The following is a 21838-nucleotide window of genomic DNA, read 5'->3' as shown; positions in this document are numbered from 1 at the left end:
GCATCTGTAAGAAGCAGCCCACTCTCTAGGGCAGTGGTTTTTAAACTTGTTCATGTCAAGGACCCCAAAAATTATATGTATTTGGCCGCGGACCCCCATGTCAAAATATTTTGTCCCAGGGACCGGTCAGGAGCAAAGATTTGAGTTACAAATGTTCTCTTACAAAAAATATTATATTCAAAGATTTGCACACATTTTCACAATTTTTCAAAAAAATTGCAGATCTACAACACATTTAGCTGGGGACCCCCTGGAAGCCCCCCCAAGGACCTCTGGGGGTCTCCGGACCCCACTTTGAGAACCAATGCTCTAGGGGTCGCTGGCAGGACTTTTTAGAACCTGTGGGTTTAGAAACAGGCAAACAGGCAATGTGTGGCCACAGACTTTTTATATTATTTCCAGGATCAGAGAAGGGGTGGATTACCTGTCCTGCAATGGCGAGACCCGGCTGTATTTAGGATGAATGTATTGTCTGTGAGTGTGTTGTGGCAGATGGATTTAATCATGGCCAATCAAATGATCAGGTTCTCATTAGTGCAACGGCTGCCTGGTCATTTCCACGGCGATAAAAAGAAAAGCCTCAGAACTGTGATTGCTTCCAAAAGGTAAACTGATGACCGTGTACGGGGGAGGTGCAGAGTCATCAACAGCGAATCTACAGCACCTTAAACAGGACACCAACCAGCAGAGGATGTAAAATGATCAGTGGTGGAAAAAGTACTCAATTTGTTACTTAACCCATTAAGACCTGAGGCGATTCTTAAAAAAAAATTAAAATCATACGTTTTTGGTAAAAATAAAAATAAAAAAATGTTTTCTAGATTTTTCAAAAATAGCAGATCTACAAGCTCGTAGCGCGGCACTCGGTGCCGCGCTATGAGCTTGTAGATCTGCTATTTTTGAATAGCCAAAGACATCTAAAGTGACACAGATGCGTTCCAGGTATCAATGGGTTAAAGGAGAGATCCGGACATTTTAAGTGTTATCTTTGATGTGTCGCTAATCACTCACCATCATTGAAATGGACGTTGAGTTATTCCAGAGAGTCCCCTGTCGTCCAGTCTGTCGACCCCCTCCGTTGGCATAATGGGAGCCCGTGTAAGAGTGAAAATCGTCTATTATAACCGATGCAAAGTTAGTTTTTTCTCTACTACTGCTCATCGTGGAGTCTCATGATACTCAAACATGCACTGAAAGTTGCGCACGAGCTATCGTTCGTGCAGAACTAGACGACGCTGGTTTGCTTGTTTCTTCCACAGACGCCAGGTTCTGTGAGAGAAACAAGCAACCGGCGTCGTCTCGTTCTGCACGCCAGACTGCACGACAGGGGGACTCTCTGGAATAACTCAATGTCCATTTCAATGATGGTGAGTGATTAGCGACACATCAAAGATAACACTTAAAATGTCCGGATCTCTCCTTTAAGTAAAAGTATCAATACCACCAAAACTGCAGTGCAATTGGCCTGGGCCGCTGGCGTAGCAGTTCCGGGCACCTATAGGCTCAATGTAGCCTGACAGCGCGCTGCGGGTTCGAGTCCCGATGCCGACGACCTTTGCCGCATGTCACTCCCCATGTCTCTCCCCATTTCCGGTCAGCCTACTGTCCTATCCATAAAGACATAAAAGCCCCCCCCCCCCCAAAAAAAAATAACTGCAGTCCACTGCTGATTAGCCAAATGCCACACCCTCTGCTGCTCCTCATCTCCCACATTGGGCGCACGGCAAGTCCCCAAAATATCAAACGCACACGCAGGCAAAAATAAACCTATACTGCAGAGCCACGGGAAATCATCAATTTATTCCCTTGCGCGCCTCACGCCAATGAACCTGACCCATAAAATGGCCATTATTAGTTTTGTTCTAACAATAGAAGAACCTAAAGTGGACCATGTCCTCTCTCTCTCTTGTGAGATGGTCTATTTCTACTGTCTATTCTGTAGCGTTTCTGCTTGAGTATATCTGTGAGAGCTCCTTGGTATACGTGTCACCCTGTCAACATGTCACCCTGTTTACATACAAGGCACTACATGGCAAACTACCCCTGTGTTTGACAGAACTGTTAGAACCCAATACATCAAGTCATGGTGGTACGGTAAGATTGTGCTGAAGGTGCCTACAACCAGTACTAAGCTAGGAGACACAGCCTTCAGTGTGTAAGCTCCATATATATGGAACGAACGTCAAGAAAAGTTTAAAATGTATATATATATATATTCAAAGTTTTGCAATTGTTTTCCAAAAATAGCAGATCTACAAGCTCGTAGCGCGGCACTCGGTGCCGCGCTATGAGCTTGTAGATCTGCTGTTTTTGATTAGCCAAAGAGATAAAATGACACAGATGCGTTCCCGGTCTTAATGGGTTAAGTTAGATGCCCTTGTTTCTTTTGCTATTTTTGAACGTTTTTTTGGTGACCTTATATTGGAAGAAGGCCTATGCACCTGCTTGGTGTAATATTTTGGTTTTATTTATATTTTATTTATATTTTTATTTTATTATATTTATACGTGTACCTTGTTGTCCATGTCGTGTCTGTAAAACCATTGAAAAAGAGACCCTGCTCTCAATGGATTTCCTTGAAATAAAGGTTTCAATCAATCGATACACTGTAACTGCTGTTTGTGAATACGAGACCTTTGGGAACGAGTACCTCTCTAGCCTCAGCTAATCCCTTGTGGTTGGAGATTCCTAATCACTTCCACTAAACACAAGCAGGCTCTCCCCTCCTCACATGTTGTTTATCTGCCCGACCAAAGTAATAATCCCTGATAAAACACTCATCTCCATGTAAAGCGTCTTTTCTCTTTGATGATTTGAATCAAGCCAGCTGTTTGTTTGGCAACAGTGCTGGTTATTTGCAGTGGTGGAAAAAGTACTCAAATTCTTTACTTAAGTAAAAGTACCAATACTGCAATATAAAAATACTCTGTTACAAGTAATAGTCCAGAATTCAATATTTACTTGAGTAAAAGTACAAAAGTATTGCCATCAAAATGTACTTAAAGTATGAAAAGTAAAAGTACTAAATATTTGAAAATAGCTGATCTACAAGCTCACAACGCGTCGCGTTGCGACGCGTTGTGAGCTTGTAGATCTGCTATTTTCAAATAGCCTAGGTTTAAAATAGGTTTAAAGTGGTTAATGTCTGTTTCTTTATATCATAATTTATATCTGAAAAGTAACTAGTAACTAAAGTTTTCAAGTAAATGTAGTGGAGTAAAAGTACAATATTTGCCTCTGAGATGTAGTGGAGTAGAAGTACAAGTATTGGAAATTGGAAATACTCAAGTAAAGTACAAATACCTCAAAATTGTACTTAAGTACAGTACTTAAGTAAATGTACTTAGTTACTTTCCACCACTGGTTATTTGTTGCACATTGAGCAAGAAACACACTGTCAAACATGCAAAGGGGGCGGCCCGCGGTGCAGCTATGAATCTTACAACTCAAAAGATCCTGTACTATTTGAATCACTATGGACCACTACTATAAACCCTTTAACCACGATCCAAAACCGTCTACTGAGCATTTTATTTCCATATTCAAAGCCGTCCATTGTCATTAAAAATGCTGGATTTGGCGAGCGAAGCAAAAACGTGCACCGTTATCAAAATAACTTTGAGGAGGAATACAAAGGAAATTTAAACCTCTTGTGAAAGTCTAGTAATCACTATAACTCAGTACTGAGTGTTACAGGCTCCTCCAGGAGAGATATAAACAGACAGACATACAGACACACACACACACACACACACACACACACACAGTAAGCGTTTTCACACAGTAATAAATGTAGCCTTTGGCCTTTGGCCTCGGACGGAGGCACCACTGCCTGCCCTATAGGGCCTATAGGCTGGCTCATTGTGCCCCCCAGTACCAGCAGCAATAACCCACTACCTCATATACATGGAGCCTTCAGATCAGACAGGAAGACAGTTGAAAATATTTGAGCTCCCATTCAGACCTGGAACTCATCTGTGTCATTTTTTTATTTGAGCTAAAAAGCAGTATTTTACACTTTGGCTATTCAAAAATAGAAGATCTACAAGTTCATAGCGCGGCACCGAGTGCCGCGCTATGAGCTTGTATATCTGCTATTTTTCTTTTTTAATCGCGAAAACTTGTGCAAACCTTTGAATATAAATATTTTTAAAGCGAACATTTGTAACTAAAATCTTTGCTTCTGGGGGGTCCCTGGAACAACATGTTTTGAGATGGGGGTCGGCGGCCAAATACATATAATTTTGGGGGTCCTTGACGCGAAAAAGTTTGAGAACCACTGATATAGAAACATACGTTTTTTCAGAATACTTTTGGGATTTAGAAGACATTTGTAGAATCGGCTTCAGGTCTCATTGAGTTAACGTTACTGTTATGTGCTCTGATTGGTGGGCGGTGCCGGAAAGAGGAATTGCTTCTTTGGCCTAGACCGGATCACACGGGCCATTAATAACGAATACCAGGCTTTTCCTCCGAGGTGGAAAGACTGGTGACGCGAGGTTATCGGAGGACAGACACGCCGGCAGCATTTGATCATTAAAGCTGTAAAGCTGCATGGTATTACTACTGGTTGGCCCGGAGCAGGTGTTCCTGATGGTGTGATATACTGTAATGTAGATCAGTGTTTCCCAAACAATGGGATTTTTTTTATGGGTGGCAAGTAAATATCCCTTTATTTTTTTAGTTTCCTACATTTTGTTTTTAATTACTACAAGTAAGACGCGCGAACGCGGGAAGCGAACGCAGCCCTAATTTTTTTATTGATTTTTTTATTGTTATGTCGTGTATTTACGGACTTGTAATCCGTGTTATTTCATCGTGATGGGGAGAGCGTAGAGAGAAAGTCACGTGACTGCCTCCGCCTCGTATTGAAGTTAATGGGGGGGGGGGGCATATGGTTCTCCTATGCACGGAGTTTCGGAGTTCCTAGTCATCTATGCACGGAATTGCCGTTTGTCAATCCGTGCTATTTCACCGTGTTTGGGGGGCGATCGGGTTGGTTTCATAGTAAGCTCCACTCTGAGATCTGTCAGCAGCCAATGAAAGCGTGAGTGACATGGGGGCGCGGCTGCACACAGGCAGCGCCACAGACAGACGGAGACACACACAACCCGAGCGCGGTTTCATAGTAAGCTCCACTTGGGCGGAGGCTCGGCGTGCCTCCTTCCGCGTTCGCAATTATTTCAATATTTTCAAAAATGTCCCCCAAAAATTCCCAATTCTATTTTCACTAGTTTGGGGCCCGGGGAGACATGATAAGAATGTCTCATTTGGTTCCCGAGCAAAAAGGTTTGGGAACCATTGCTGTAGATACAATATGCAGGGTGTGAAAGGGTCTCACACACACACACACACACACACACACACACACACACACACACACACACACACACACACACACACACACACACACACACACACACACACACACACACACACACACACACACACACACACACACACACACACACACACCTTTCCCAGCTGGGCAAGTCAAACAGACAGCAGGGGAGTGAGGAGGACTTTGACACTTATCAATCAGGAACAGGAAAAAAAAGAACCTGTGTTCCAAATGGATGCACGGTAGTTATTATTTAGTCACAAGCGCTTGTTAACACTTTTCGGAAATATTTAGAAATTCCACAGACAGACTTTTCAACCTGGTACCCCTATTTTGTGATTATAGGTGAAGTCTTTAAAGAATGTTCAAAAATAGTGAAAATAGATCTACAAGCTCACAACAACGCAGCGCAATCAGGACACACCCGGCTATCTTCGCAATAATTTTCGCTACCCCTGACATATGACAAAAGAATAACACATCAGAAGCTATAGTATAGAAGCTAATCTGGACACGCTCTTCCGTACATAAGCTTGGTCTTATCTCTGCCAGACAGGTTATAATATATTTCCTATCAATATTACATGAGCCCTCTAATGGTCCTGTTATTTCTGATTACATGTAATCCTCTGCTTTTGACAGCCTATAGATAATATCCATCCATTCTAATTTAACAGGGCACCATTATAAATCCCATTTGTGATAAAACCCCTGAAACGTCTGCTCAATAGCATGTCATTATTAACCCATCGAGACCGGGAACGCATCTGTGTCATTTTTCAGATTTCTTTGGCTATTCAAAAAAAATAGCAGATATACAAGCGAGCTTGTAGATCTGCAATTTATTTTAAAAAATCGTTAAAATGTGTGCAAATCTTTGAATGTATATATTTTTTAAAGTGAACATTTTAACTCAAATCGTTGCTTCTGGAGGTTCTACAAAAAAACGTTTTTTTGAAAAAACGTATGTTTCTAAATCAGTGGTTCAATTAAAAAAATATATATTTATTCAAAGATTTGGCCCCCAGATCTCAAAATATGTTGTTCCAGGGACCCCCCAGAAACACAGATCGGAGTTAAAAATGTTCGCTTTAAAACATATATATTCAAAGATTTGCACACATTTTCACAATTTTTCAAAAAATAGCAGATCTACAAACTCACTCGGTGCCGCGCTATGAGCTTGTATATCTGCTATTTTTTCAAATATAGCCAAAGAAATCTATAAAAATTACACAGATGCTTTCCCGGTCTTAATGGGTTAAAATTAAGTTCGCCGCCTCCGAGGCACGGTCAAAGAGGCAACCCGGCAATGTGCAGTAAATAGATAGTTAAGTGTTAATAGTGTCCACTTATACCAGAAGAATAGAACCATGGGTTCATGGCTGTGATTGTAAAAGGAAGAAAAGACAGATGGAAGTGATTGAACTGCAGAGGATCCCTTCTTGCATACTAATATACTCCCAGACTCTCCCTTTTATTTACCCTGGGTGTAATCGGAGTGCTGTGTGGTTGTGGTGGTGGTGTGCGTATTCCAGTGGTGGAAAGTAACTAAGTACTACTTAAGTAATGCACTTAAGTACAATTTTGAGATACTTTCACTTTATTGGAGAATTTTTCAATTTTTGCTGTGAGCTTGTAGATCTGCTATTTTCAAAAAAAAATGTACTTTTACTTTTGATACTTTTAAGTATATTTTGATGCCAATACTTTTGTACTTTTACTCAAGTAACATTTTGAATTCCAGACTTACTTGTAACAGAGTATTTCTACATTGCAGTATTGATACTTTTACTTAAGTAAATAAATGTGAGTGCTTTTTCCCACCACTGGCATATTCCAAGACTGTGTACTAGTGGGGATAGTCCTGAGATATTTCCCCTCATCTTAATTAGCCTAAAAGGAGGGCAGGCAGGCACTAAAGCTGCCAAATAGTGTGTGTGTGTGTGTGTGTGTGTGTGTGTGTGTGTGTGTGTGTGTGTGTGTGTGTGTGTGTGTGTGTGTGTGTGTGTGTGTGTGTGTGTGTGTGTGTGTGTGTGTGTGTGTGTGTGTGTGTGTGTGTGTGTGTGTGTGTGTGTGTGTGTGTGTGTGTGTACTGTACTGGACAGAAAAACTACTGGGAATTTACAGACCACTTGTCTGTAAAATTCACAGCCACACTACAGTAGCCATGAATTACACTGGGGTTTTTCAGCTTAGCTAATAAAAGCTGTATTAGCACTAGTGTGGGCTAAGTCAAGACAATAGGCTATAAGGGCTTATTATGTTACTGTAAGACCCAGCAAAATGTAGTGAGATATCCCTGGCCGGTTGACTTTGTTTTACTTGTTCTGCTCTGTTGAAAACCACTGCTATATATATAATATGCAGCTGAGCTGAATCTAAGCCATTGTTTAGTGACGAGCAGCAATTCCCTGATATGAAATCATTACTACAAAGCACAGCTGTCCCACGTTTATGTCCCATATTACTATGGGCGGGGCTAATGGTAGATGACTTTTTGATGTGCAGATTAGAAGCATGTATTCTATTGCTAGTTTGACCAATTCAAATACTGTTCAATCTTAAAATAAAATATATATTATTACCATTAGTTTAGTGCAAGGCAACACTTTATCAGCCGAATGGTGCAGAGCAGCAGTGCTAATGGTACGAGCCAAGAGAAAGACACGCTGGAATGAATCCAAATGACCGGAATCAATCGTGACGACTGAGAAGTGTAATCCATGATATTGTCAATTGGAGGAGTCGATCATGCTGTCTCTGGTTTGTTTAAGTCAAAAGAAACAGAAAGCTAAAAGCCAGGGGACCAGGGGATCAATAATTTTGCAGAAAAATTATACAGAGTGCAGCTGTATGTTTGGCTCTTTAACGAGACTACAGTCAAACATAATTGGTGGGACATTTTTAATCCATCTTCTATTTAGTTGAGTTGATGGAGACCAGAGGAAGCCAGTAACATGAGCCCTCATAAAGCAGGCCTTTTCAGGCCGTGACCCCCCCAAAATAATCACATTTGAACTGGGGACCCCCCACCCTGACAAGCACTTGGAATTGTGGGAGTTGAGGCATTACATTTAGCTTGACTCGCTTCCACAGATAAATATTGTGAAATAGCCACAAGGCGTTGTGAGCTTGTAGATCGGCTATTTTCAAAATGTTTCCCCCTTATATTATTTGACAATTTGGCCAATGTTTGACCAGTTTTTATAGTAGTTTGTTGATTACTTTTGACGGAATAAAAAGGTATTTTTCTTTTCTTTCTTACCTTTTTTTTTAGGTATTAAAAAGGTCTTAAAAGTCCTTAAATATTGTCACTTTACTGTTATCTGGGGACCCCCCCCCCCCCCCCGAAAATAAATCATGTGGGGACCCTCCTGGGGGTCCCAACCCACAGGTTGAGAACCACTACCACAGTCATAAAGAAGTGTGGGCAATCAAAGTGTCATAAGTCGTTTTTTGTTAGCCATCAGACCTGGTGTGTGCGTGCATGCACGTGTGTGTGTGTGTGTGTGTGTGTGTGTGTGTGTGTGTGTGTGTGTGTGTGTGTGTGTGTGTGTGTGACTGTGTGTGTGCTGGGGGCACATCCAAAGACCTGCAGTGAGGGACATGACTTCTTTGCTGTACACACAGTGGAGACCACAACAACAGGCGCAATGGTTTAAAATGTGCTTTAACACGCTTTATAGCATGACTCAATGCTGTGGGACTGCTCCTACAGTACTGTATGTCTGGATAAGATCTACTGTATGTACACTGGCACTGCACACTAGGGCATTCACAGAATAGTCGAATATTCGAATATTCGAATATCAAACCGACTATTCGACTATCAAACCACTATTCGACTATTCGAAAAAAAAAAAAAGAAAAAAAAAGGCATTTTTTTTTTATTTTTTTTATATTTTCTTCTTTTTAGTGGCTTTTCTAGAGCAGACACGCAGCTGTGAGCTCTGGTGTGACGTCAACTCGCATTCCTTGAGTCGAGTCATCAATGTAATTGAAAAAAAAAAAAAACTTTTTAATTTTTTTTAAATTTTTTTATTTTTTATAATCAAACCGAATAATCGACTATTCGAATACTTTTGGGTCGAATAATTCGAATACCATAAATCACTATTCGTTAATGCCCTACTGCACACACACACACACACACACACACACACACACACACACACACACACACACACACACACACACACACACACACACACACACACACACACACACACACACACACACACACACACACACACACACACACACACACACACACACACACACACAGGCCCTCAGCCACAGCCTGCAGGAGAGGACCGTCTGCTTGGGGACAAGGCCTCGGGGACCAGGCTGTAGCTTTTTAGCCCGTCTCCTTTAATCCAATCAATACGGGAAAGCATCTGTCATTTTAGATTTGAAACCACTTTAACCATTATTTTATACTTTTGGGATATTCAAAAATAGCAGATATACAAGCTCATAGCGCGGCACTCGGTGCCGCGCTATGAGCTTGTAGATCTGCTATTTTTGAATAGCCCAAAAGTCTTTTGTTTTTGAAAAATCGTGAAAATGTGTGCAAATCTTTGATTATATATATATTTTTAAGAGAACATTTGTAACTCAAATCTTTGCTTCTGGGGGATTCTACTAATTTCTTCTAAATCCTAACAGTTTTTTGAAAAACTTATGTTGCTATAATATCAGTGGTTCTCAAACTTTTTCATGTCAAGGACCACCGAAAATGATATGTATTTGTCCGCGGACCCCCATCTCAAAATATTTTGTTCCAGGGACCCCCCCCCCCCCCCCCCCCAAAAGCAAAGATTTGAGTTAAAAATGTTTGCTTTAAAAAAAAATATATATATTCAAAGATTTGCACAAATTCTCACAATGCTTCAAAAATAGCAGATCTACAAGCTCACTCGTGCCACGCTATGAGCTTGTAGATCTGCTATTTTTGAATAGACAATAGTTAAAGTGGTTAAACAGATGCGTTCCCGGTTTTAACGGGTTAAAACAGCTGCTCTAAATTACCCTGTCCAATCCCCCCCGTCCAACTCCGATACTAGACCTCAGCATAGTGGACGACGCGCACACACACACACACACACACACACACACACACACACACACACACACACACACACACACAATTATCACTTTAAGCTCACTACAAATCCCCAAATCCAAAAGATTACAATACATAGGACAGCAAACACAGACACAGCCGGACCAATATGTGTACCAATATGTGACAGTGTTATCACAAGAAAAGGGGAAATTACCTAGGTACCCGAGTTCCATTTTAGAGGCAAATCTTTCCAGTGATAAAATGACAACTAAAGTAATCAAAAAAGACAACCAAAGAACAAGATTTTCGTACAGGATCTCCTATCTGGTCAGTAAGAATATATTGAGGACTCTTAACAGGAGCACTCATCGACTACACATGCACCTCATGGTACCATAACACCACAAAGGCCTTAAAAACAAGGCTCCAGACATCCCAAAACAAACTGGTCAGGATACTGCTTGGCCTTACATCTACAACTCATTTAACGCCTGCTCACTTTGTTAGGGTGGGATGGCTCAGGGTAGAGGACAGAGTACAGCAACTTGCAACGGGCCTGGTCTATAAGATACACTACCCCACAAAGACACCCATGTACCTGCCAAACTACTTCAAAAACGTCAATGACGTCCACAATCACAACACCAGAGGGAGCTCCACTAATCACATTCGTTCTCCTGCTATGCCATTAAAATGTGGAACACCCCACCAACAGTCGTAAAGAAGTGTAAATCCCTACTCTCCTTCAAAACCGCTCTAAAAGAGTACTTACAGGTGGCTGCAATTCAAAACTGGCCCCTGTAAAAAGTCGAACAATTGACTCAATTTACAATTGATTGAGCACTTTGTTTTTACAAAACATCGGTCAAAACATCAGTAATCAGTGAGTGGGCTAGGACACTCCAAAATCGGGATTGACAAAGGACACAAAAAATCTGGCAGCAGTCTGTGATTGGAGTGTGTGTGTGTGTGTGTGTGTATGTGTGTATGTGTATGTGTATGTGTATGTGTATGTGTATGTGTATGTGTATGTGTATGTGTATGTGTATGTGTATGTGTGTGTGTGTGTGTGCGTGTGCGTGTGGGTGCGGGTGCGTGTGTTTTTTGCTGCTCTCATCAGTAACCCACCTGACACAACCTTAAATAAACTGCTGTAGAATATCATTTGGGGCACCACATTAGATAATAGATATGTGTCCCCAACTGATTTTTTATGTCCAAAATGTGGGACACACACACACACACACACACACACACAACATACACACACACACACAACATAAACAACATACACACACACACGCACGCACGCACGCACGCACGCACGCACGCACGCACGCACGCACGCACGCACGCACGCACACACACACACACACACACACACACACACACACACACACACACACACACACACACACACACACACACACACACACACACACACACACACACACACACACACACACACACACACACACACACACACACACACACACACACACACACACACACACCTCATCTCAGGTGCTGCTGACTACTCAGCTGTGCGTTCTCATTATTACCAGGCCAACCTTTAAAATGTCCTACAGATGTTTGAGAGCACATACTTCACACAGCGTACGTAAACATAATGGAGGAGCATTTTGCCGCATAGGGCCTGCACTGTAATACAAGGCATAGTGATTAGCAGCAGGCAGTGGGGTTGTTGGGTCCAGCAGGCATATAGTAGGCTGTAAATCTATGCCTGGCAAACCCTTCATGGGAGTGGATCTAGCTAGTGATCAGAGTGGATCAAGGCAGAGAGAGAGAGGTCCATAACCTGATGGCTGCATCCAGGGGCTCTGCTTCGACTTAGAACAACACTACACAATGGGATGAAAATACTACAGTTTTAAAAGGGGGAATTAGAACATTAGGTGGTGTAATAGTTCCTGCAGGTTTGGCCTGTTAACTACCTGCAGGCTGTGACTGAGGGCTGGTGCAGTACAGTACAGTACAGTACAGTACAGTACAGTACAGTACAGTACAGTACAGTACAGTACAGTACAGTACAGTACAGTAGATTTTATCCAGACAGGACATTTCACTTTATTAGTTTATTCCGACGGGACAGAGGAGCATATTAATGAACAACGGTACATAATGATGTAGCGTAAATACACCAGATGTAGCAGTGATGCTAATTTTCATCCGCAGTCCCCACAAAAAACACAGAACAGTTAATACAAAACAACAACGCATACAGTAACACATCATTACAATCAACACTAAATAACAACAAATAATACAGACAATAAGACAGATCCCCACAGCACTGACTCATGCTAAAGTGTGTACATTTTAACCATTCCGTTGTCCTGGTGCTTTGTATACTCGAGCCTGACCAATGCCAGATATTTGTTTTGGGGTCCGATCAGTGGTGGAAAAAGTACTCAAATTCTTTACTTAAGTAAAAGTACCAATACTGCAATATAAAAATACTCTGTTACAAGTAAAAGTCCAGAATTAAAAAATTACTTGAGTAAAAGTACAGAAGTACTGGCATCAAAATGTACTTAAAGTACCAAAAGTAAAAGTACTAAATATTTGAAAATAGCAGATCTACAAGCTCACAACGCGTCGCGATGCGACGCGTTGTGAGCTTGTAGATCGGCTATTTTCAAATAGCCTAGGTATAAAATAGGGTTAAAGTGGTTAATGTATGTTTTATAATGTCCACATTTTTATCCGAAAAGTAACTAGTAACTAAAGTTTTCAAATAATTGTAGTGGAGTAAAAGTACAATATTTGCCTCTGAAATGTAGTGGAGTAGAAGTAAAAGTATTGGAAATTGGAAATACTCAAGTAAAGTACAAATACCTAAAAAATGTACTTAAGTACAGTACTTAAGTAAATGTACTTAGTTACTTTCCACCACTGGGTCCGATTGACGATCCGGATTTCGGAGAGTCCTTTCCCACCGATTACTGATTTTCTGATATTTTGTCAAAAGTGACAAAAACACACACACACAAGCTCATGATGACACATCTGCAGGGAGGGCATTCGAACTCACCTGAACTGGTGGTGTTCCCTGGAGCTGCGTATCTTGGAGGAGAACCTCTCGGCCAGTTTCTCCAGGCTGCGCGAGTACTCCAGCTGGATCTCCGCCTTGCGTCGGAAGAACTCCTGCAGGTCCTGCAGCAGCTGGATGCGAGAGTCGGACTGCTGCTCCAGACACTTGAACTGCTCCACCAGCTGATTACGGATCTCTGTCAAATCACAAGCACAAAGCAACACACTATCATGAGTCAACTGTGTGTGAATACGCCAGTGGTTTGTTCCCAAACGGCGTGCCGTCATGAGACAGGTCCAGGTGTGTGCCATGAGATTTTATGACAACTACACATTACTGAACAGGGAAAACTGTTGCGCCCTTCTTTGTCCTTTCTTCAGGGTTGACTGCATGTGCGGTGGTCTCAAAAACATAAAGGAAAACAGGCAGAAAAAGACTCGCTTGCTGCATAAAATATTAACCCATTGAGACCTGAAGCCGATTCTACATGTCTCCTAAATCGCAACAGTTTTCTGAAAAACGTATGTTTCTATATCAGTGGTGCTCAATCTTTTTCATGTCAAGGACCCCCAAAATTATATGTATTTGGCCGAGGACCCCCATCAAAATATTTTGTTCCAGGGACCCCCCAGAAGCAAAGATTTGAGTTAAAAATGTTCGCTTAAAAATATATATATATTCAAAGATTTGCACACATTTTCACGATTTTTCAAAAATAGCAGATCTACAAGCTCGTAGCGCGGCACTCGGTGCCGCGCTATGAGCTTGTATATCTGCTATTTTTGAATAGCCTAAAGTGTAAAATTATGCTTTTTAGCTCAAATAAAAAAATGACACAGTTCCAGGTATTAATGGGTTAAGAAAATGATATTTATTTTATTTTGATATGCTCATAAAGTGCTCTGTGCTCATAGGGTGAATACAATTAGCAAACGTTTCAGTGCTATATCAGTGTACACATTATTGCAATATATACAAACATAATAACGATGTAACAAAAAGTTGTGAATTATCTTTCCATAGATTTCCCTTGCAACCAACCTCAGTCTACTGAGAGTTGTTATGCTTATTTTCTTTTTTTTTTAATTAATGAGGTAACCACAAACCCAGTTTAAATTTGTAATGCCACTCTAAAATGTTATTTCTTTGGCCCGGACCACTGGCATAGCGGTTCGGGCACCTAGGCCGATCCCGACGGCCTTCGCTGCGTGTCACTCCCCATCTCGCTCCCCCATTTCCTGTCAGCCTACTGTCCTATCAATAATAAAGGCATAAAAGCCCAAAAATAAATCTTTAAAAAAATATGCCTTGATTGCTTTTTTTTTCAAAGAACACAGGATACGAATAATTAAACAGTTGATATTGGATGCCATGAGAAGCCTGTATTCATTTGATAAAACAACGAATGTGCATTAATTGTGCAGCACATTTCATTGTTGAGGCTATATTAACCCATTGAGACCTGAAGCCAATTCTAAATGTCTCCTAAATCTCAACAGTATTCTGAAAAACGTATGTTTCTATATCAGTGGTGTTCAATCTTTTTCATGTCATGGACCCCAAAATTATGTGTATTTGGCCGCGGACCCCCATCAAAATATCTTGTTCCAGGGACCCCCCAGAAGCAAAGATTTGAGTTAAAAATGTTCGCTTTAAAAATATATCTAGATCTACAAGCTAGATATATATCTGATCTACAAGCTCATAGCGCGGCACTCGGTGCCGCGCTATGAGCTTGTAGATCTGCTATTTTTGAATAGCCAAAGTGTAAAATAATGCTTTTTAGCTCAAATCAAAAAATGACACAGTTCCAGGTCTTAAAGGGTTAAAGAGTTCATTTTGAAAGTGCCAATACAAGCGCTTTGAACCTCTGCAGTTGGTAGCAGCTCATAGCTCCGTCGCCAGCGCTTTTTTTGGGGGTTTTCAGAACACATCCCAGAGTTGTTTTGGTTGGTGCTAGCTGTTCAAAAAGACAAACAATCATTTGTAGCTTGCAGATGTAAATTCACGAAGCATTCCTCCTCCTGCTCACACAGATTGCAGAGGGAACCGCAGAGAGAGAGAGGTTCAGACACTTTAACCCATTGAGACCGGGAACGCATCTGTGTAATTCTTTTACATCTTTGGGCTATTAAAAAACATCGATCTACAAGCTCATAGCGCGGCACCGAGTGCCGCGCTACGAGCTTGTAGATCTGCTATTTTTGAAAAATCGTGAAAATGTGTCAAATCTTAGAATTTTTTTTTACACTTTGACATTTTTTAACTCAAATCTTTGCTTCTGGGGGGTCCCTGGAACAACACATTTTGAGATGGGGGTCCGCGGCCAAATACATGTCATTTTGGGGGTCCTTGACATGAAAAAAGAACCACTGATATTATAGCGACACAAGTTTTTTCAAAAAACTGTTAGGATTTAGAAGACATTTGTAGAATCCCCGGAAGCAAAGATTTGAGTTAAAAAATGACACTTAAAAAATATATATATTAAAAGATTTGCACACATTTTCAAGATTTTTCTAAAATAGCAGCTTGTAGATCTGCTATTTTTTGAATAGCCAAATACATCTAAAAATGACACAGATTCTTTCCCGGTCTTAATGGGTTAAATAAACCACATCGAATGAGGGCTCCTCCGTGCAAGGAAGCCGGGAACACTGAGGGAATAATTCTCTCAGTTCGCTCATGGTTTTCTAAGAGGCGAGGACACACTTCTGGCGCGCGTGACCTATTTTTCCAAACTCATCTGTCAAGCGCTCTGCTGCAGCTGTTGGTTCAGAGTTCCCTTTTGTCAAAGAGTGCGTTTTTTTCAGTTTTTTTTTTCTTTCTTTCTTTTTTTTCTCTTCCTCGCAGTCATTCATGCAGACTGGTGTCACATTTTTCCAGGGTCTTTTTTTTTCTCTTTCTTCGTTAACTCATTAAGACCGGGAACGCATCTCATTGTCATTTTAAGATTTCTTTGGGCTATTCAAAAATAGCAGATATATACAAGCTCGTAGCGCAGCACCGAGTGCCACGCTACGAGCTTGTAGATCTGCTATTTTTCATTTTTGCCAATCCTTGAAATATATATTTTTAAAGCGAACATTTGTAACTCAAATCTTTGCTTCTGGGGGATGTCCCTGGAACAAAATATTTTGAGATCGGGGTCCACGGCCAAATACATATCATTTTGGGTGGTCCTTGACATGAAAAAGTTAAAAACCACTGATGCAGCAACATCAAAAACCTGTTAGGATTTAGAAGACATTTTGTTGAATCGGAACCTCAGGCCTTAAAGGATCTACACCATGAATTTAAAAAAAATATTTGATATTTAATATCATATGGTGCATGTCCCTCAAACCTTTTTCAAAAGGTTTGAGCCTAAATCATCACTCAGATATACTCATCCCAAGTCAATTGTCTCTGGCTTATACAGCACTTTCAGCTGCAATACCAAAACGTCCTCTTGGGCAGGGGGGGGCTACTGAGCAATTCTGTTAATAAAAAGTTCTGTTAATAAAAAAATGATATAAAAAAAAAAAAAAATGGAAAAATTCTGCATAAAAAGAAGCATCTAAGAAAAATACAAAATCGGAAAAAAAACACTTTGAACATTTTTGAACAATTCCACCAAGTGTTTGAGGTGCCTGTTTCACCCACTTCCGGGGGGCGGAGCCAAAATCCGAGCCCGAAGTATTTGTTCGTAGACCCCCACTTAGGGGGGGTAGAAAAAGTTTCGGAGCGATTCGGGCACTTTTCATTTAACATTGGGTTTGCCATCAAAAATGTTTATGACATCATAAACATTGTCATTCTGAGATCGCCTGTTCAGACACGCCCATTCTGGAAATCCATGAAATGAGAAGGAATGACTGAATTTAAAACAAAAACATTTTTTTGGGTACAAGAGACACTGGGGACCCCAAAAAATACAAAAAACCAAGAAAAAAGTGATTTTCATGGTGTAGACCCTTTAAAGGGTTAAACAAAACAAAACAAAAAAATTGGGAAAACTATTTTGAGGGAAAAAATTATGGAGAAGAGAAAGGGTGGGGGGGGTGATGAGGGGGGGGGGTTAAAAAGCTGTGGGTCGTAAAGTGTGAAGCGACGTCTCTCCCTGGTTGGTCTCTAGTGCTGCTGAGGAGGAGGAGGAGGAGACCTCTGGCTGCATATAAGGGCTCTCGCAAAAAAAAATCTATAAGCCTCCCCCAGCGTAGCATGGCTGCCTGGGAGGGGGAGAGAGAGAGAGAGAGAGAGAGAGAGGCCCCTAGGATAAAGGGCTGGGAAAGGGCTGGGACAATGGTTAACCACAGATTGTAGCATGCAACTTGAGGGCCGGGGGGGGGGGGCCATGCAGGCAGGCAGGCAGGCAGGCACAACATCACAGAGGAGCGGGGGGGGAGAAAAGGCTCTCCCCCTGACTGCACAACATTGTCGCTACTCAGTGGTGGAAAAAGTACTCAAATGTTTTACTTAAGTAAAAGTATCAATACTGCAATGTAGAAGTACTCTGTTACAATTAAAGGTCCGGAATTCAAAAATTACTTGAGTAAAAGTACAAAAGTATCGGCATCAAAATGTACTTAAAGTACCAAAAGTAAAAGTACTAAAATATTTGAAAATAGCAGATCTACAAGCTCACAACGCGTCGCAGCGCGACGCGTTGTGAGCTTGTAGATCGGCTATTTTCAAATAGCCTAGGTTTATAATAGGTTTAAAGTGGTTAATGTATGTTTAATAATATAATAATTTATATCTGAAAAGTAACTAGTAACTAAAGTTTTCAAATAATTGTAGTGGAGTAAAAGTACAATATTTGCCTCTGAGATGTAGTGGAGTAGAAGTAAAAGTATTGGAAATTGGAAATACTCAAGAAAAGTACAAATACCTCAAAATTGTACTTAAGTACAGTACTTAAGTAAATGTACTTAGTTAGTTTCCACCACTGTCGCTACTGCTGCTGTTGCTTAACTCAAGTGGCTGGCTTCGCCCCTGGAAGAAGTCAGAGCTCGTATATATATATCCATGGGAAGAAGGGCTTGGGCTGAGCCAAATTACACACTGAGCTGCGTCTGGAAACATGTGCCTGTGTCATTGCTGCTGGTCGTGCCATACAGTTAGTATAGTCCACCTGCCTATAGCGGAGTGTCACTTCCCACAGGAGCCATTTGCATGTAGGCAGTGGTGGAAAAAGTACTCAAATTCTTTACTTAAGTAAAAGTACCAATACTGCAATATAGAAATACTTTGTTACAAGTAAAAGTCCAGAATTCAAAATTTACTTGAGTAAGAGTACAAAAGTATTGGCATCAAAATGTACTTAAAGTATCAAAAGTAAAAGTACTAAATATTTGAAAATAGCAGATCTACAAGCTCACAACGCGTCGCGTTGCGACGCGTTGTGAGCTTGTAGATCGGCTATTTTCAAATAGACTATGTATAAAATAGGGCTAAAGTGGTTAATGTATGTTTTATAATGTAATAATTTATATCTGAAAAGTAACTAGTAACTAAAGTTTTCAAATAATTGTAGTGGAGTAAAAGTACAATATTTGCCTCTGAGATGTAGTGGAGTAGAAGTAAAAGTATTGGAAATTGGAAATACTCAAGTAAAGTACAAATACCTCAAAATTGTACTTAAGTACAGTACTTGAGTAAATGTACTTAGTTACTTTCCACCACTGCATGTAGGATCCTCCTGACAGTGGAGCCCAACTCAGGGGGCCAAGCTCAGATTGTGCCTTTCCTTAATAACCCATTAAGACCTGAAGCCGATTCTACAAATGTCTTCTAAAATCCCAACAGTATTCTGAAAAAAAACGTATGTTTCTATATCAGTGGTGCTCAAACTTTTTCATGTCAAGCACCCCCAAAATGATATGTATTTGGGCCGCCGACCCCCATCTCAAAATATTTTGTTCCAGGGACCCAAACGAAGCACAGATTAGAGTTACAAATGTTCGCTTTGGAAAAAAAAACTGGTACCCCCCCCCCACGGACCCCTGGGGGTCCCCGGACCCTACTTTGACAACCAATGCCCCATGAGACAGTGGGGGGGCAGCAGCGTGCCACTTTGGACACAGGCAGGCCGGGAGCTGATCAGCCTCAGTCGGGTCGCCTGGAGGAGGGTGTCTGTTGCAAGACCCGAAACACCCAGTGACTCCAGGAAACAACACTTCTGATGACGTGTCCAAGTGTGTGCATCAACATCAGTGCCCATCAGTGGTGGAAAAAGTACTCAAATTCTGTACTTAAGTAAAAGTACCAATACTGCAATATAAAAATACTCTGTTACAAGTAAAAGTCCAGAATAAAAAATGTACTTGAGTAAAAGTACAAAAGTGTTGGCATCAAAATGTACTTCAAGTACCAAAAGTAAAAGTACTAAATATTTGAAAATAGCCGATCTACAAGCTCACAACGCGTCGCACGAGCTTGTAGATCTGCTATTTTCAAATAGCCTAGGTATAAAACAGGGCTAAAGTGGTTAATGTATGTTTTATAATATCATAATTTATATCTGCAAAGTAACTAGTAACTAAAGTTCTCAAATAATTGTAGTGGAGTAAAAGTACAATATTTGCCTCTGAGATGTAGTGGAGTAGAAGTAAAAGTATTGGAAATTGGAAATACTCAAGTAAAGTACAAATACCTCAAAATTGTACTTAAGTACAGTACTTAAGTAAATGTACTTAGTTACTTTCCACCACTGGTGCCCATACCCTAGGTGGGGTTGGTGAAAGGGCCTTTCTGTGTGTAGTTTGCAATCCTGGTCTCTATACTGCCTGGAACTGGTTGGAATAACGTGTTCCTTCCATGCGCTACGTCCTACCGGGGAAACTCCCCCCTGTCAGGTGATAAGAAGCGGCCTGCTCACTCCTCATGCGTTGAAGGAAGCATGAGCTCAGTTCGGGACTCTCCCCAGGCTGGCAGAGGGAGAGTAGCGCACAGGATTACGCGCTTAGGCAATTGGCACTGGGTGAAAAAATTAGTTACAAAATCGTGGGATAAAATGTATATAAAAATGCATCAGTTGGATGTTTTATTAACTGCACATTAATTCAGAGAATTCCCGCACTTGTTACAGTATCTAGTTACTGTAGGTAATGAGTGGTACAGCAAACTCCTTCAAACGGGATCTGAAGCAGCAGCAGTGTCAGATGTTCTGTTCTGTTCACAAAATAGGGCATCCTTTGTTCTTGGGCAGAGGCAGGATCCTGCTAATAACGACAAGACAAAGCAGAATCAGGTTTCTGTCAGAGGTTCCCACTGCGCTGCCATAGAGGACCTTCAGTCAGCCAGCCTTAGTGTCATGTTCCTTTTTGCTCCAATACTGCATGGGTTGGAGGTGGGGTACAAAAAAAATGCTGCCTACACCAGGGGTCTTCAACGTTTTCAGGCCAGGGACCCCCTAGCTGAGAGAGAGATGAAGCAGGGACCCCCTCTATATAACTATATATTTTTAATTAGGTCTGTTCTTTTATTCCTCTACACGTATGTATACCTCTTTGCCAAAAATAGCAGATCTACAAGCTCGCCTCGCAGCACGAGGCGTTGTGAGCTTGTAGATCTGCTATTTTTTTTGGCTAAAGTTTTCCTCAGAAAAGGGATGCTAGGGTTAAAGTGGTTAATGAACCCCTGTAGTAACTCTGAGGACCCCCTAGGGGTCCCGGACCCCCTGTTGAAGACCCCTGGCCTACACAGTAAACTGGAACCATAAAGGTCAGGGTTAATTAACGCATTCAAACCGGGAACGCATCTGTGTAACCACTTTATCCATGTTTTATACTTTAGCTATTCAAAAACAGCAGATATACTGTACAAGTTCATAGATCTATGAACTTGTAGATCTGCTATTTTTGAAAAATCTTGAACATTTTGTGCAAATCGTTGAATATATATTTTTTTAAAGAAACGTTTGTAACTCAAATCTTTGCTTCTGGGGGTCCCTGGAACAACATATTTTGAGATGGGGGTCCGCGGTCAAATACTTATCATTTTGGGTGGTCCTTGACATGGATAAGTTTGAGCACCACTGATATACAGTAGCAACATCCTTTTTTTTTTAAACGGTTAGGATTTAGAAGACATTTGTAGAATATATATTCAAAGATTTTCACAATTTTTCACAATTTTTCAAAAATAGCAGATCAACAAGCTCACCAAGTGCCGCGCTATGAGCTTGTAGATCTGCTATTTTTGAATAGCCAAAGAAATGTTTAAATGACACAGATGCGTTCCCAGTCTTAATGGATTAACACTGAGGATTTTATAGTGTACTTATTTAATTCCGTTGGATTGTACGTCCTTGTGTAACATCTACATACAGTATGAGGACATAAACACACACGGATGACCTTATTGGCTCTGTAGTCTTGCCCATCAA

At 41.0% G+C, this 21838-nt stretch overlaps 1 protein-coding gene across 1 annotated transcript in view; it reads right to left on the bottom strand.

The window, feature by feature from the left end:
• Positions 1-21838, bottom strand: part of srgap3 (SLIT-ROBO Rho GTPase activating protein 3) — a gene marked incomplete at its 3' end in the record, with an annotated part of 151414 nt that overhangs the window by 93878 nt on the left and 35698 nt on the right. The window contains exon 2 of the mRNA XM_080423383.1: positions 13468-13663. Within this exon, the coding sequence (XP_080279509.1) occupies positions 13468-13663 (196 nt within the window). The remainder of the gene's footprint in view (positions 1-13467; positions 13664-21838) is intronic.

Source organism: Gymnoscopelus braueri, assembly GCF_963280865.1.
Source record: "Gymnoscopelus braueri genome assembly, chromosome: 3".
Classification (NCBI taxonomy): Eukaryota; Metazoa; Chordata; class Actinopteri; order Myctophiformes; family Myctophidae; genus Gymnoscopelus; species Gymnoscopelus braueri.
The sequence above is the reverse complement of the archived record's forward strand: the minus strand, read 5'-3'. Positions and strand labels throughout refer to the sequence as shown.